The 17,166-nt window shown below is 43.5% G+C and overlaps 1 protein-coding gene across 1 annotated transcript; it reads left to right on the plus strand.

Annotated features, from left to right (window-relative positions):
* Positions 1-1,463: 1,463 nt before the first annotated feature.
* On the plus strand, positions 1,464-16,623 carry SPO11 (SPO11 initiator of meiotic double stranded breaks). The gene is made up of 13 exons (XM_038750648.1): positions 1,464-1,636; positions 5,024-5,137; positions 6,268-6,356; positions 6,924-6,990; positions 7,934-8,042; positions 8,919-9,005; positions 9,564-9,600; positions 9,822-9,931; positions 11,378-11,477; positions 12,758-12,795; positions 15,031-15,107; positions 15,292-15,403; positions 16,496-16,623. Exons 1-13 carry the CDS (start codon positions 1,518-1,520, stop codon positions 16,613-16,615), a joined length of 1,179 nt encoding a protein of 392 aa, XP_038606576.1. The 5' UTR covers positions 1,464-1,517; the 3' UTR covers positions 16,616-16,623.
* Positions 16,624-17,166: the final 543 nt, after the last annotated feature.

A 17,166-nucleotide genomic window follows, 5' to 3' on the forward strand; every position in this document is an offset into this window, starting at 1 on the left:
GCCGCGCGCTGCCTCGGGCCGCCCGGGCGGGGAGGGGCGGCGCGCATGCGCGCTCCCCGGCCTCAACGCCCCGCTCGCCGAGAGCGCGAGGCAGGGGGAGGGGCAAGAAAGCGCGGGAGAGCGAGGGACGCCGCGGCGCGCGCTGAAGGCGAGAGGCCGGGGCGCGGGGGGGGGGGGGGGGGGGGGAGAGGCAAGAAAGCGCGGGAGAGCGAAGGGCGCCGCGGCGCGCGCTGAGGGCGCGAGGATGGGGGCGGGGGGGATGGCGCCGCGGCGCGCGCTGAAGGCGCGAGGCCGGGGGGGAGGGGGAGAGGCAAAAAAGAGCGGGAGAGCGAAGGGTGGTGCGGCGCGCGCTGCGGGCGCGAGGCCGGGGGAGAGAGGCAAAAAAGCGCGGGAGAGCGAAGGGCGCCGCGGCGCGCGCCGAGGGCGTGAGGCCGGGGGCGGGGGGGGGGGGGGGGGTGGAGAGGCAAAAGAGAGCGGTAGAGCGAAGTGCGCTGTGGCGCGCGCTGAGGGAGCGAGGCCGGGGGACAGAGAGGCAAAAAAGCGCGGGAAAGCGAAGGGCGTCTTGGCGCGCGCCGAGAGCGCGAGGCCGGGGGAGAGGCAAGAAAGCGCGGGAGAGCGAAGGGTGCCGCGGCGCGCGCTGAGGGCGCGAGGCCGGGGGGGGGAGAGAGAGAGAGAGAGAGAGAGAGAGAGAGAGAGAGAGAGAGAGAGAGAGAGAGAGAGAGAGAGAGAGAGAGAGAGAGAGAGAGAGAGAGAGAGAGGCAAAAAAGCGCGGGAGAGTGAAGGGCGGCGTGGCGCGCGCCGGGGGAGAGAGAGGCAAAAAAGCGCGGGAGAGAGAAGGGCACAGCGGCGCGCGCTGAGGGCGCAAGGCCGGGGGGCGGGGGGGAGAGGCAAGAAAGCGCGGGAGAGCGAAGGGCGCCGCGGCGTGTGCTGAGGGCGCGAGGCCTGGGGGGGTGGGGGGGAGAGGCAAAAAAGCGCGGGAGAGAGAAGGGCGCAGCAGCGTGTGCTGAGGGCGCGAGGCCGGGGGGAGAGGGAAAAAAGCGCGGGAGAGCGAAGGGGTGCGCGGCGCGCGCTGAGGACGCGAGGCCGGGGGAGAGAGAGAGAGAGAGGCAAAACAGCGCGGGAGAGCAAAGGGGGCCGCGGTGCGCGCTGAGGGCACAAGGCCGGGGGGAGAGAGAGAGAGAGAGGCAAAAAAGCACGGGAGAGCGAAGGGGGCCGCGGCACGGGGCAAAAAGGAACGGGAGAGCAGCGCGCGCCGAGAGCGCGAGGCCGGGGGAGAGGCAAGAAAGCGCGGGAGAGCGAAGGGCGCCGCGGCGCGCGCTGAGGGCGCGAGGCCGTGGGGAGAGCGGCAAGAAAGCGCGGGAGAGCGAAGGGCGCCGCGGCGCGTGTGCGCTGGAAGAGCGGCGGTCGGGCGGCTCCTGACAGACCTGTTGGGTCTGCCCCGGCCTTCGCGGCCCCTTCTCTCCCTCCATCAACCCCGGCCTCTCGTCCTCCTTGTCGCCCGTTCTCGCCCTTCCGCCATGACTCTTGCCCCCCCGGGCCCCGAGGCCTCCTTCTTCAGGGTAGTGGACCAGCACAGGGAGTGTCTGACCAAGTCCCTGGAGGGAGACGGCGGGGAGGCCCCTCGGCCCCCTTCTAGGTAGAGCACCCCGTCGGAGCGCCCAGCCGGGCCATTGTTCCTTTAGTGGAGAAGAAAGAGCTCGGGCTTGGGGGGCAGAGGTCATGGGTTCTAATCATCATCATCATCAATCGTATTTATTGAGCGCTTACTGTGTGCAGAGCACTGGACTAAGCGCTTGGGAAGTACAAATTGGCAACATACAGAGACAGTCCCTACCCAACAGTGGGCTCACAGTCTAAAAGGGGGAGACAAAACCAAACGTACTAACAAAATAAAATAGAATAGATATGTACAAGTAAAATGAATAGAGTAATAAATATGTACAAACATATATACAGGTGCTGTGGGGTTCTAATCCCCGCTCTGCCATTTCTAGACTGTCAGCCCACTGTTGGGTAGGGACCGTCTCTATATGTTGCCAACTTGTACTTCCCAAGCGCTTCGTATAGTGCTGTGCACACAGTAAGCGCTCAATAAATGTGACAATGAATGAATGAATGAATGAATCCGTCAGCTGGGTGACTTTGGGCAAGTCCCTTAACTTCTCTGGGCCTCAGTTCCCTCATCTGTAAAATGGGGATGAAGACTGTGAGCCCCCCCGTGGGACAACCTGATCACCTTGTATCCTCCCCAGCGCTTGGGACGGTGCTTGGCACATAGTAAGCGCTTAACAAATGCCGTCATTATTATTATTCCTTTTCCTGGGATTTCGGGGGGAGCTGCCCCCCAGGGAGCCCCATCCCCCAAACACAGGGCTGGGGTAGGACTGCACAGAAGACGCCCTAGAACAGTGCTTTGCACATAGTAAGCACTTAATAAATGCCATTATTATTATTATTATTATTCCTTGGGAGTCAACTATGCCTCAGGACTCTGAAGGGTGAAGAGGCGTGGCTTAGTGGAAAGAGCCCGGTCGTGGGTTCTAATGTGCCACTTCATTCATTCATTCAATCATATTTATTGAGAGCTTAGTGTGTGCAGTGCACTGTACTAAGCGCTTGGGAAGAACACGTCGGCAACCTATAGAGGTGATCCCTACCCAACAACGGGCTCACAGTCTAGAAGGGGGAGACAGACAACAAAACATGTAGACAGGCGTCAAAACCGTCAGAATAAATAGAATTATAGCAATGTGCATATAATTAATAAAATAGAGTAGGAAATACGTATGAGTAGAACAAATAGAGTAATAAATCTGTACAAATATATACAAGTGCTGTGGGGAGGGGAAGGAGGTGTGGGGATGGGGAGGAGAGGAAATAGGGGGCTCAGTCTGGGAAGGCCTCCTGGAGGAGGTGAGGTCTCAGTAGGGCTGCCACTTGTCAGCTTTGTAACTTTGGGCAAGTCACTTTAACTTCTCTGGGCCTCAGTTCCCTCATCTGCAAAATGGGGATGAAGCCTCTGAGCCCTACGTGGCTTGTATCTAGCTCTCTTCCTAGCTCTCTTCCTCCCTTCAAGGCCCTGCTGAGAGCTCACCTCCTCCAGGAGGCCTTCCCAGACTGAGCCCCTTCCTTCCTCTCCCCCCTCTCCATCCCCTCCATCTTACCTCCTTCCCTTCCCCACAGCACCTGGATATGTGTATATATGTTTGTACATATTTATTACTCTATTTATTTTACTTGTACATATCTATTCTATTTATTTTATTTTGTTAGTATGTTTTGTTTTTTTTTTTTTTTTTTTTTCTCTGTCTCCCCCTTTTAGACTGTGAGCCCAATGTTGGGTAGGGACTGTCTCTATATGTTGCCAATTTGTACTTCCCAAGCGCTTAGTACAGTGCTCTGCACATAGTAAGCGCTCAATAAATATGATTGATTGATTGATTGTATCTACCTCAGCGCTTAGAACAGTGCTTTGCACGTAGTAAGCGCTTAACGAATGCCAGCATCATCATTATTATTCCATGGTCCCTTGTGCTTTGGTCAGAGAGACACTGATGGCGGGACAGGGGTGGTGGGGGTCGGGCCTCTGGAGGCCTGTGTTCTCGGGGTTCGGGCTCTCTTACCAGGGGTCCCCGGCCCTGTTGACCCGTAACAGGCGCTTGTGGGGTCCTCCTCCCTGCAGGCTGCACTCTGTTGAGTTTGGCAGTGAATGCCTGGACATTTGCCAGATCTGGCCGCAGGCTCCAAGTGGAGAGATGCTTGCTGATAAATATTGCATTTGCAGTGTGTTCCAGAAAAACAACAGTGTGTGTGTGTGTGTGAGAGAGAAAAAGAGTATGAGAGAAGGGGGATTGGGGAGGGGGGGGGGGAAGAGAGCTGTTTGGTGGCCCCTTTTTATTCCCTAATTACGCAATTATTTGAAATTCAATAAAAAAAAATTGAGACTGTAACATCATCATCAATCGTATTTACTGAGCGCTTACTATGTGCAGAGCACTGTACTAAGCACTTGGGAAGTACAAATTGGCAACATATAGAGACAGTCCCTACCCAACAGTGGGCTCACAGTCTAAAAGGGGGAGACAGAGAACAAAACCAAGCATACTAACAAAATAAAATAAATAGAATAGATATGTACAAGTAAAATAAATACATAAATAAATAAATAGAGTAATAAATAGGTACAAACATATATACATATATACAGGTGCTGTGGGGAAGGGAAGGAGGTAAGATGGGGGGATGGAGAGGGGGACCAGGGGGAGAGGAAGGAAGGGGCTCAGTCTGGGAAGGCCTCCTGGAGGAGGTGAGCTCTCAGCAGGGCCTTGAAGGGAGGAAGAGAGCTAGCTTGGCGAGAAGAGAGCTCACCTAGCTTGGCTAGCTAGCTTCTCACCCGAGACAGCCTTGTAGAGGCACCTCCACCCCAATTACACATTTAAGAAAAGTGGCCTGCAGGATTTAAGGAACTTCTTTTGGAGGAAAGACGATACAGTACTGTATCTTGAAATTTGAATTTAATGTATCCTGAACCATGCACCTCTCACATTTTGTTTTTTCATGGGGTAAAAATCGAATGTGCTCTGCACATAGTAAGCACTCAATAAATACGATTGATTGATTGATTGAATCAATTTTTTGGATGACTAAAACCCAAACTATTCAAACTATCAGATTAAAGATTAATATTACGGAGGAAGTGTTAGTACTCAAACATATATGCATTTTGCAGCCTTCAAATTTACTTTTTCCCATTCATAGCCCAAGCGAATATTACATCGAGTTAAGGCATTAATCATTGGAATCTGAAGCCAGCAATTTAGTCTACCACTTCAAATGGTTGAAAATACGATGCTATTAAGAGTAAAATGGTCTTATAAATTGTGCCATTTAGTCATGCTTCCAGAAGCGTAATGACTTAAGATCCCAAATTATACGGAAATTAAGTAAAATCGAGTTGAGGTAATTGGAAATTACTTTGCCTAATATGCTATAATTAAAAAGATCAATATGTTTATTGTTTTAGTTCTGAGGTTCTCGCATCTATAGAAAATATCATTCAAGAAGTCATCAAAAGTCTGGCAAGAAATGAAGCACCAGTCCTAATCCTGGAAAACAGATCAAGTTGGGAAAATATAAAGTAGGCATTATTCAAGTTTATGTGTTTAATCAATGAAAATGCTCACTATTCCTTCTGAGCCTATGAGTATGCTACCTACTGAATCTTTCTTGAATCAATTTTCTTCAGTTTTTCTAGATTCCCTCAAATGGCAAAACCAGCAAGTACCATCGCTTTCACAACACAATCCTGCCATTCTACTAATAAAATCAGTCAAAGAAACATGACTTTGCATTCCCCCTTTGCAATTTCTTAGCCTGTAGAGTTTTGCTCGATTAAAGAATGAAAAATCAGGATCTGCAGGGGCAATTTTATTAATACATTAACTATGCGGATAAAATGAAGAGAATTTAGTCGGAGAACTTTACGTGTTGATGCTTGTACTTGCTAGCTTAGAAGTTGGAATTTTAAATTGAAATAATGATGCCAAATTGCGGAATCTCGCATTTCTCTGAAAAACGGGATGGTGGTGGAAGAGTTGAATTATTTAATAAAAAGAATATTTTGGTTCTTATTTTAATCGTGAGACCTTTCATCTTCTTATTGTGCCTGGTGTGTTCTGCCACCTTAAGGATACATTTGGTATTTCAGTTTTTGAGCACATTGCAGGAATAATATAATAATAATAGTAATTGAGATAGTGTTACTTCGTTTCACTAAAATTATTAAAATTACAGTTAGTAACATTGATGCTTTATAAACATGTCAGACTAAGTGTTTTTGCCTGAGCAGTGCTGTAAATACACACACACACACACACACACACACACACACACACATATACACACACATACACCTCCTCCACCCCCCCTTACTGTATATAATAAAAAATGAAGCCTGGATAATCCTCATCATAAAAATGATTGGTGTATAATATTCTGAAGTTATAATTGATGGCCAAATGCTCTCCAAAGTTTTTCATTTGAATACTGAAATTTAAAAGACTGTCCATAGAGATAGGAGAGTCAGTGAAAAAATGTATCCTTCAAAACTAAGTCCTCTGGGATTCTCTAGTTCTTAAACTGGAAAAGTTGTCATGAGTAAAATTTAAGACTTTACCAGAATGTATTGCAACTCAGGATAATTAAGAGTGCAGTACAATATGTACTTAGCATTGAGGGTCTAATTTTATTTTTTTAATTCAATTCCAGGTTTGAAGATTCTATAGGTTTACAGATGGTATCTCATTGTTCTACAAGAAAAGTGAAAAGTGATTCATCAGTAACAACCCAAAAATTTGGTAAATTGCAATAACAAAGCTACAGTGCATGATTTTTAGGCACACTCAGTAAAAAAAAACATAATCTTTAACTGGTACGCACTTGTTTAATGCTCACTAGCATTTTAATGTATAGCTACTTTTCTTTGGATAATCATGTAATTATATCTCATTTAAGATACAATGACTAAATGTACTTATCCGTGATTTCTTATTTGATAAGTATTTACTATCTGTTTCTTTGCTTTTTTCAATTGTACATTTGTCCATTTATGGGTCCTCACTTCCCTAATGAGATTGAAAGCTCTTTGAAGGCACTAACTGCACTTTATACTTCCATATTCCCCATAGTTTGCCATTGACTATCTAAGTGAGCTGAAATCCATATCGAATTATACTTTAGATATTGTAATTGGAAAATTGCTTTAAATATTTTATACAACAATTTATGGTCCTTTTTTAAAAAAATTAAATGTAGATTTGATTAGTTCTAAATATGAGTTTCAAATAAACACCATTTGTCAACAAATGTTTCCTAATGAGAAATGGATAAAGTGAATAATATGAATATTGAATATCATTTTCCAGCTCTAATTCTTAAAATGTTGTCTGTGGTCTATAAATTAGTACAGAGCAACACTTATGCAACCAAAAGGTAAATACATTTTAGTTTTCTACCTAACTGTGAAATCGCCCCACAATTTAAGAATTTAGTAGGATGAAAACAGAAACAGCATTTTTCCCATAGTAGCAACTCATATGTATCTGTAGTTTAGCTAAAGATTCAATTTCAAGTCCATTCAAGTATGTTTTGCATATTTACTTTAGAATTATAGTATTTAAGGTGAAATCCCTATGCACGATAAAATAAAATACAGTCAATTCTGCTGTAATGTAGGCTTTCATTACATGATTTGGATATAATATAATGGGAAAATTAGGGAACATTCTTCACAAAGCACAAGTTTGTTCTGGGTATAACACAATATACAAGTTAGCACAAGTATATCTGGTGGAGGAACAAACAGGTGTGTGTGGCTTCAGTCAAAGCATAACAATGCTGCACTTTCATTCAGTCAATCGTATTTATTGAGCGCTTACTGTGTGCAGAGCACTATACTAAGCGCTTGGGAAGTACAAGTCAGCAACATACAGAGACGGTCCCTACCCAACAACGGGCTCACAGTCTAGAAGGGGGAATTCCCTTCCCACTCCATATTGTATCACACAGTACTTTGTAGTGTGTTTCGTACTTTTACAGCTTCATAGTATTTAATACATTAAAAGTGGAAAGGATGTAAAGCATTCTGATAGTGGTGGATAATCTATAGGATTTTATATATAGAAAGGTCAGTCACTGTTATTTTCAAAACATCTACCTCCCCAACCCATTAATTCCCATTCAATGATTACACAATTTTTTCTTCTAACATATAGAACAGAACTAGCAGAAATATCAGAACTGACTGTACCTTTATAGCTCCTTAATCCTCACATTATTTCCCGAAAATCAATCAGTTGTATTTATTGAGTGCTGCATGCACTTGGGAGTAAAATATAACAATAAAAATAAATTTAAAGGATTTCTATCTTTCTAGAGATATTTACTACACTAATATCCAACTATTTGGTAACCAGAGTGTTGTGGACAATATCATCAGTGATATTTCCTGTATGCTAAAAGTACCTAGAAGAAACCTTCATATTGTAAGTATTGCTTTCGCTGTCCTGAAATTGACAAAAAGTGACTGTTTTGTGTATTAAATCTTAAGCCAAATAGCTTTCTAAAATCAATTCTGTTTAGTGCAGCTCACATCATGCAGCTCACATCATTATTCCCAATATTATTAGGCATCTAAATACGTTACATTAGTTGATGAGGAAAGGGCAGTGCTTAGCATTTTCATCAAATTTTAATGCATTTCTGGGTATTTACAGTGCCAAGGGTATATGACCAGTGTGACATTGACAGGCTCTACTCTTCATTGCTAGAGAGAAGGGGGAATGTGTGTGAGATGGGGAAACACAAGCAGAGTACCAAGAGATGCAGTGTCACCACTCCCTGCCTCCCCATCTTGATATGCCAGTACCACTGTCCTGAAAGTCACATTGGTTGTGGGGCAAGAGGATGCAAAGATGTAAATTGCTGCTTCTGTGCTTAGATTTCCACCCATTTTGGGCGGTTGGGGAGAGGGCTGCCTAAAAAAACAATGCAATGGAGACAAAAAAGACTTATTAGGAACTTACTTGCATTAGATGCCCTAAATGTCATCTTCTGATTAGGATGAATAAGATGAAATACATGCCTTCATTATATTGTAACTATTCAAGCTTCCTCGTGGCCAAAGCCAGCCTTATAAATAATACTTTCATGTACTGAATTTAGGACTAGTTTCATCTTTTATATAGTTCCAGAAGTGAACTACTGGAATATTATGTTGCCAATTTGTACTTCCCAAGTGCTTAGTACAGTGCTCTGCACATAGTAGGTGCTCAATAAATACGATTGATGATGATGATGATGATGATGAATAATACATATTGTATAGTGCAGTGATTGGCTCAAGTGTCTTATTTTTCCAGCTGTCTACCTCAAAGGGTTTAATTACTGGTAATTTAAGTTACATTGAAGAAGATGGTACCAAAGTGAATTGTACCTGCAGTTCCACAGTATGTATTAGTGAAGTTTTAACACCTATTTTTGTCCTCATATAAATTCTAGAATCCACATTTAAGTACATTAAAATAACATACTTTGAGGTTTTAAAACGGCCAATTTGTACTTCCCAAGCGCTTAGTACAGTACTGTGCACATAGTAAGCGCTCAATAAATATGATTGATGATGATTGCTAAATTTTCTTAGTCATAAAAATGGCGTGAATCAGTGATTAGTCTGTATAGATCATTATATCTCTGAATTAGCTCTGCAAATAGAAAAGTTTAAGACTACACAATAAAATTGGTCAAAGCAATGAATGTGTAGTCAGTGGTGCCAACTGGGATTTTTGTTTATCTTTCCTCCATTTATTCTTATCTTTCCCATTTCATATACTTCAGCAGCCTAGAGAGGGGAAGCAACATGAACCATTGGCTTGTTTTCCTTCAAGCAGCAAATTTGTTGAGTGGTCTTTTTGAAAGGAAATGGTTAAGATCCAGTTTTATTTTTGATAACCAAACGTTGTGTAACTTGTTTATAATGCTAATGACATCTTGTCTTGTTGATTTAGGCAGTAGCAGTGTCATCTAATATTCATGGAATTAGAAGTATCCTTTGAGTGAGAGCCTAGTTGGACTTTCTGTTACATGTATAAAAACAAAGAATATTCCAAATTAAACAGCATTCCCATTTTTTTCTTTATTTTTTGGATCTAAAAGTGAATTATTGGTATTTGTTTCATTGTAAAAAGAGGTTTTAACTTTCACTGCTCTGTTGATAGTTAAATTCCAATCCCTTCAGTTTATGGAAACCAGCCTTAACATGAAAGATTTGATTACAGATGCTAAGTTTATATTAATCATAGAAAAAGATGCAACATTTCAGCGACTCCTGGATGATAACTTCTGTCACAAAATGTCTCCGTGCATAATGATTACGGTATATCCCCATAATTTCTTTTCTAATTGTGAATTTTAAAATAGTAAAAATGCCAACATTGGTGATTTACAAAGGGGGATTTTATTTTATCATAGTCAGTAAAATGATGCAGTGCTGTCTTGGACCATAGTGGAGACCTCTAATACCCAGTCACTAACCCAGCACCTAAGTGAAGAGTGTGGGAGAAGCTTGTTCAGTTTTGAGGGTTTCAGGAACTTTTGTCCTATGGTTATCTTGTCAAACTCTGATTTCCTTATTCTACTCCCTCTCCGTAATAGGGACAATGTGAGAAATGTTCCCTAGGTGGTAGGGGAGTCATTGATACAAGTACCTTAGTGAGTTACCAATTTCAGACCCAACCACCGGGCCGGCGTTAGTAAGACTAACTTTTAGACTGTGAGCCCACTGTTGGGTAGGGACTGTCTCTATATGTTGCCAACTTGTATTTCCCAAGCGCTTAGTACAGTTCTGTGCACACAGTAAGCGCTCTATAAATATGATTGATTGATTAAGAAGGGTCCCTATTTTCCTTTCACTGACATACTATATATCCAGATGTGGTAGTCCAGATGGGCTAGTTGCAATCAGTGTAAGGTCCATCAACCAACTGATGGTATTTAGCGTGTACAGTTTAGAGGGAGAGACAAACATCAAAATAAATTATGGATATGATTTGGATAAATTATGGACATCATCATCAATAAATACGATTGATGATGATGATGATATGAGATCAATTCTGTGGGGCTGAGGGTGGGGTGAAGATCAAGTACTTAAAGGGTACAGCTCCAAATGCATAGGTGATGCAGAAGGGAGAGGGAACAGGGGAAAAGAGGGGAAACAGGGGAAAAGAGACTTAATTGGGGAAGAATTATTGCAGGAGATGGGATTTTAGTAAGACTTTGAAGGTGGGGAGAGTAGTGGTTTGAAAGATATGATAGAGAAGCAGCGTGGCTCAGTGGAAAGAGCCCGGGCTTTGGAGTCAGAGGTCATGGGTTCAAATCCCAGCTCCGCCAACCGTCAGCTGTGTGACTTTGGGCCAGTCACTTAACTTCTCTGTGCCTCAATTACCTCATCTATAAAGTGGGGATTAAGACTGTGAACCCCCCGTGGGACAACCTGACCACCTTGTAACCTCCCCAGCGCTTAGAACAGTGCAATGCACATAGTAAGCGCTTAATAAATGCAATCATCATCATCATATGAAGGAGGAGGGAATTCCAGGCCAGAGGAAGGACATGGGTAAGGGGCCAGCAGTGAGAAAGTCAAGATCAAGGTACAGTAAGTTGGCATTAGAGGAGCCAAGTGTGCCAACTGGGATGTAGATGGTGCATTAATACAATTTAATGTATCAGTATAGCTCAGAATGGTAGGGAAGTTTGCTTTGCCGTCTTCAGGCTAGTTTTCTCTTACTTTATTTTTTAAATTTGGTTATTTTTCTCTTAGGGGAAAGGAGTCCCAGATCTGAACACAAGACTGATGGTCAAGAAGCTGTGGGATACATTACACATTCCGGTTTTCACTCTTGTGGATGCAGATCCACATGGTAATTACTGTGTTGGGAAAAAGCACAGAACTTCTGCTATATTAACAACAAACCTATTTCTTATTTCTGACATGCTTTTGGAGGGTTTCTTTTTTAAAGAAAGGATCCTCGTGAAATTCATATTTGCTAGAGCAAGAGTAATCATTAACTAACATTAAAGACAGTAACTTTTGTGGCTTCAGGTACTGTTGGATCGAACATTCAAATTGTTGGTTCGTCCTTTTACGGTGTCCATGAAAATGCATGGAAAACATGCATGTGAAATTTAGCAGTGCTCTCTAGATTATATGCTCCTTGAGGTCAAGGACTGTACTCACCCAAGTGCTTAGTGCAGTGGTCTGCACACAGTAGGGCTCAATAAATACCATTGATTGATTACTGAGGAGAGCCCCTCTTGGGCAGGGCTCCGCTGCAGTTCCCACAAACCTAACCCTAAATGGCATGGTCAAGACAACATCAACCTAGTCCCACTTGGATCCAGACAGGGCCCAGACAACCTCCCCTGTCTCCTGCACCATACTTAAATGACCTTTGCTAGTGCAACAGCAGAGAAAACATTTAAATGTGAATTTATCTTAGAATCGAAAGTACTACTGCTATTGAGGTAAAGGCCTAACTGCTGGGCAGCCAGATCTCAGCTATTTGAAAGTCCATGTTTCACCCAACCTTAAAAGGGCCTGCCCTACCACACCAGCAACACTTAAAATTTGGGCAGGAGGTGGCCATGTCACACCCCATTAGCTTCCTACAAGATCCATTAGAATTATTTATTCCTATTTACTTGTTGAACTTTTGCTTCTTTCTCATCAGTTATATTTATCCTTTTACTCTCATCCCTATTATACCAAGACAATTTGCACCTGCCATGTCTCCCCGTTTAGACGGTAAGCTCCTCAAGGGCAGGACTGTCTTCTACCCATTCATTCTTTCATTCAAATGGTATTTATTGAGTGTCTACTACATGCAAAACACTGCACTAAGTTCTAGGGAATGATACAAAATAAGATACGTTACTAGATGATCCCTGGCCCTCAGGTGTCCTCACATTGTCTGAACATCCCACAGTGCTCCCACATAGAATATATGGTCAACACATACCGATAATGATGATAAAGGTGATGACGGTAGATGTGCTAGACTGTGAATTTATTACTCTTTGAGGAGCCCTGGGTCTAAGTCAAGCCCTGAAAGTTCAAGTCAGTCAGTGCTCTAATGTTAACGGTAGCACCTAAAAGTAAGAAAAGGCCCATTTTTTAAGTTAACTTGATTTTCTCTAACAGGCATAGAAATAATGTGCATCTACAAGTATGGATCTCTGGTAAGTAATGAATTAGTAGATATTTACTCCTTTAAACACCAGACACTCCATTAATTGCCGACAATTGCGGCAAGCACCTGAGGAACTGAGTAGCATAGAAGCTGTACCAAGGGCGGGAGCCTCAACTCCACAGAGGAGAAGAAGCCCATTAGTGCCCATGAGATTGGCAATAATAACTGGGTCTCCAGTTTTTGGAAAGGACAGGCAGCCGGAGCTAAGCCATCCCACCCCTTGTTGCCAAGATTTTGGCCTCACTTTTTGCCTTCTGCTAGCCATGACTCCACTGACTTGGCCCCAGAATCCAGTGGGACTTCTCTCAACCTTGTTGGGTTTCAAAACTACTGTCTCTTGACTGGTGATAACAGTGGCGGAAGTGGAGGACACTGTGGAAATAGATAACGTGTATCCTTTCCTCCTTCCCCCCTCTCTATCCATCTTTTCCTTTTCTACTCTTCCCCTTTTCCTTTTGGTCCATTTTACTTTTCCCTTTCTCACTTCTCCCTCATTCCTCTCTTTTTCTCACTATTCTTCTCTTCCCTACCCTTCTACTTCTTCTTTGCCTTTCTCCACTTCTCATTATTATTTTCCCTTTTCTGTTCCTGACAGTCCCTACTCACTTTAGGCCCCGCCCCTGGTCACCTTAGTCTCTCCCCTCTTCATCATCATCATCAATCGTATTTATTGAGCGCTTACTATGTGCAGAGCACTGTACTAAGCGCTTGGGAAGTACAAATTCCCCTTTTCCTTTTGGTCCATTTTACTTTTCCCTTTCTCACTTCTCTCTCATTCCTCTCTTTTTCTCACTATTCTCCTCTTCCCTACCCTTCTACTTCTTCTTTGCCTTTCTCCACTTCTCATTATTATTTTCCCTTTTCTGTTCCTGACAGTCCCTACTCACTTTAGGCTCCGCCCCTGGTCACCTTAGTCTCTCCCCTCTTCATCATCATCATCAATCGTATTTATTGAGCGCTTACTATGTGCAGAGCACTATACTAAGCGCTTGGGAAGTACAAATTGGCAACATATAGGGACAGTCCCTACCCAACAGTGGGCTCACCCTCTTCTGGCTAGGCAGCCTGGCAGGGGCTCCAGTGGCAAGTTGGGGCTCTATGGGCAGGTTGGGGGATGCTTTTGCTCTAGGTCTAGTCCCAGAGCCTGCCAGGAGCTTTGGGGGAGAGAAATGGGGTTCCTGGCTTTGGAGTCTAGGTGGAGACCCTTTGCTCACTGAGCTCCAGCATTGGCCGAGACCTCATTGTGCCTCTATTGGGCTCTAGAGCTGGGTTTTTCTCCCTTCCCAAGCCCCAGGGCTAGCTGAGTGCTTCTTGAGTCCCCCCTGAATGCCAGGGGCAAGGAGGAGGGTGTCTGCCCTTTGATGCTATACCCCCTGGTCACTACATCCTCTTTCAAACCCCTCAACAATATTAGCTCTGCACTCAAAATGAAAAGTTGACACCTCTAACCGGAGGATCAAAGGCAGAAGCTGAGGCCTAAATCTCATCCACGTCTAAGTTGCTTGGACTCCAGGCTCCAGAACGTTCATTAATGTCCATACAAAGCCATAGTGCTAAGAAAGAGTTGGGACAAGTCTTCCTAAAGTAAATACAGTTACAGAGAGCAATCACTCTGCAGCTTCCATATTCCCCAATGTGAAAAAAAGCAGTGATTAATTTCCACGTTGGCATGTCACATCCAGGAGTGAGAGTAAACATCAACTCCTCCTGGACTGGGGAGCAAGGTCAAGGGATTTAACAGAGCCACCGCTTTATCTGCAGTGGCTCACCATGCAGCCCAGGCTGGGAACACCAGAGTTTTCCCAGCTGGGCCAGCATCCTTCCAGCTGAAAGAGCGACAATGCCAGCGAGAGCCTGTTTCCTCGCGTCCCCACCCTGGAGCAGCAATCGCGCCTACATTCCCCCTCATTAGATGTAAACTTCTTGAGGGCAGCTACTGCAACCACTTTTACTTTTATTGTGCTCTACCAAATCAGGGCTCTGCATACATTAGGTGCTCAATTAATGCTAGTGATGAGGATGATAACGATGATTCTCAGAAATGCAGAGAGAAAATAGATTGCCTGGTATTTCTTGCATTTTCAAGTGACACTAGGGGAGACTCTGACCCCCTGCACCCTCCCAAGCTTAGTACAGTAAGTGCTCAATAAATATAACTGGTTGATATTTGAGCAAGCAATCTCTGACTGAAACTACAATTTAACCTGCTGTCACTTTATTTTAGTCCATGTCTTTTGAAGCCCATAATCTCACAGTCCCAGCTATTAGATGGCTTGGTCTCCTACCATCTGATATTGAAAGGTTAGATATTTTAATTTAAATAAATTGTTTTAAATGTTGCTTCTGTCACAAAATAGTATACCTATTAAATATTTCTATAAAATGCATAACTTGACCCCACACTGTTCTTCGAATTGTATAAAACACAATACATTCCAAAATGTAAGTTTTCCCTAACAAATTCTTCCTGTGCTTTTATTTCTAGATTAAATATACCCAAAGATACTTTAATTCCTCTGACTAAACATGACCAGATGAAGCTTGATAGCCTACAGAAGAGACCGTATATTGACCACCAGCCATTCTGGAAAAAAGAAGTACCTTGTTTTAAAATATATGTTTTTTAGTAACTAATGAATTTAATTTAAAAAGCAACTTACGCTAACATTTTAAAAATATCTTCTGAGAGATTTGTATTGCCAGCAACTCCACCTTACTTATACTTTCTGTGCATCTTAAAAATGGTTTCTCATTTTTGTGGAAGTGTTGGAAACAGAGTTTTGAAAACTACATTCTTAGGCTAGAAGCTAAGAACTATCTTAGGAATGAGGATAAGCTTCTCATCCCAATTACCTTCAATTGGTAATTTCCTATAGTTTTGTTGCTATTTCAGACTATGCTCTAAGTTTTAATGTGTGGCCCTTTGTAGGGCTACTTCAATATCATTGAAAGGAGGGAATACTACAGGTGGCTAGCTTCTCTGTCGTGTAGGGAGCAGGGAGTATTGGAAGGTTTGCTCCTGAATTAGGAGAGCACATAGAGGTCTTCATCGATACTTCCACCGAGAAAATCTGCACAGTTTTGGAGAACACAGTGTACTTCTGAAAACTGCTCTGCTTTCATTTCCATCTTTTGCGTTTCACTTCTTCCCTCCCCCTCTCTCATAGTCTTTTCTTCTTCCCTTTCCATCCCTTTTTTCTGCTTTTCTATCTTCTTCTTTTCCTTGTCCCTCAATCAGCTGCTCAAGTTTTGCAGGTCCCCTGGCACAGTGGGTCTTGGGCAATGGTTTAGGTAATATTGGCACACTGGGTCTCGGGCAATGGTTTCGATAACCTGGAGGGAGGGAAGGCTCGCTGAGGCAGAAAGAAACAGAGATGAGGTCTGACAGGGGAAGAAACAGAGCCCAGCAGGCCTGGGGGTAGAGACAGAAGCAAGAGATAGGCACAGGGCGAGGTGAACGCTTTGATCTTTGCTCTCTGCTTATTGTTGATCCCCAAACTCGCTTTTCTTGTTCTTCCTCTCTGGGGCTTCTCCACTTCTTCCAAGCCTAGGCCCAGTTTCACAGACCCGGGATTAGAATCGGGCAGCAGGCAGCCTGGGGCTAAAGGTGACAGAGCAAACCAAGAACAGCGACATGACCCTTTTGCAACACAGGTCTTTGGAATAACTACTTTTAAACGTATTTACAGATGGAGATTATGGCAGCATCTAGAATGAAGGCAGAAATTCAAGCTTTGACCTCTCTTGCGCCAGATTATCTTTCAAGAGTGTACTTGTTTAATAAACTAAAATTCGGAGGATGGATTTAAAAATATTTCGGAACTGGAAAATATGTTTTATTGACATGTTAAAACTTAATAGGCATATTTGTTCTTGAAATTCTTCATTTTGTTTACTGTCAACCTCTATTCTATAAGTGCCGAATGAATCCTTGTAAGTTCTCTTTTTAAAATAAGGCAATTGTTGAAACTGACTTGGGTTTTTTCCGTGTCAAAGACTGCACAGAAAACGATTCACCTTTTACAGTTCTCATGTTGAAATGTGAAATACAGCTCCATCTCCTTTGTCAACAAAATAAGGCTCTTAAATTTTTTAGTGCAGATAAAAAAAAAATTAGTGAGCCAGACTATGGAAGAACTCAGGTCATGAGAACAGACTCAGTAAAACATATTAAATTTTCTTAATTAAGGGCCGTTTTCCGGTAACAGGCGTCTATAAAAGATAAAGCCTTTAAGGCTAGGTGGGCCCTGCCATTTGATCGCATTTCCCGGATTCCTGTGTATTGTCATTATAAAAAAAGGGCAGGAAGTGGGTGAATAAATAGCTGCACCCCAGCTCCCTCCCACCATCCAGAATTAGT

The sequence above is a fragment of the Tachyglossus aculeatus genome, chromosome 8, assembly GCF_015852505.1.
Source record: "Tachyglossus aculeatus isolate mTacAcu1 chromosome 8, mTacAcu1.pri, whole genome shotgun sequence".
In the NCBI taxonomy this organism is placed as follows: Eukaryota; Metazoa; Chordata; class Mammalia; order Monotremata; family Tachyglossidae; genus Tachyglossus; species Tachyglossus aculeatus.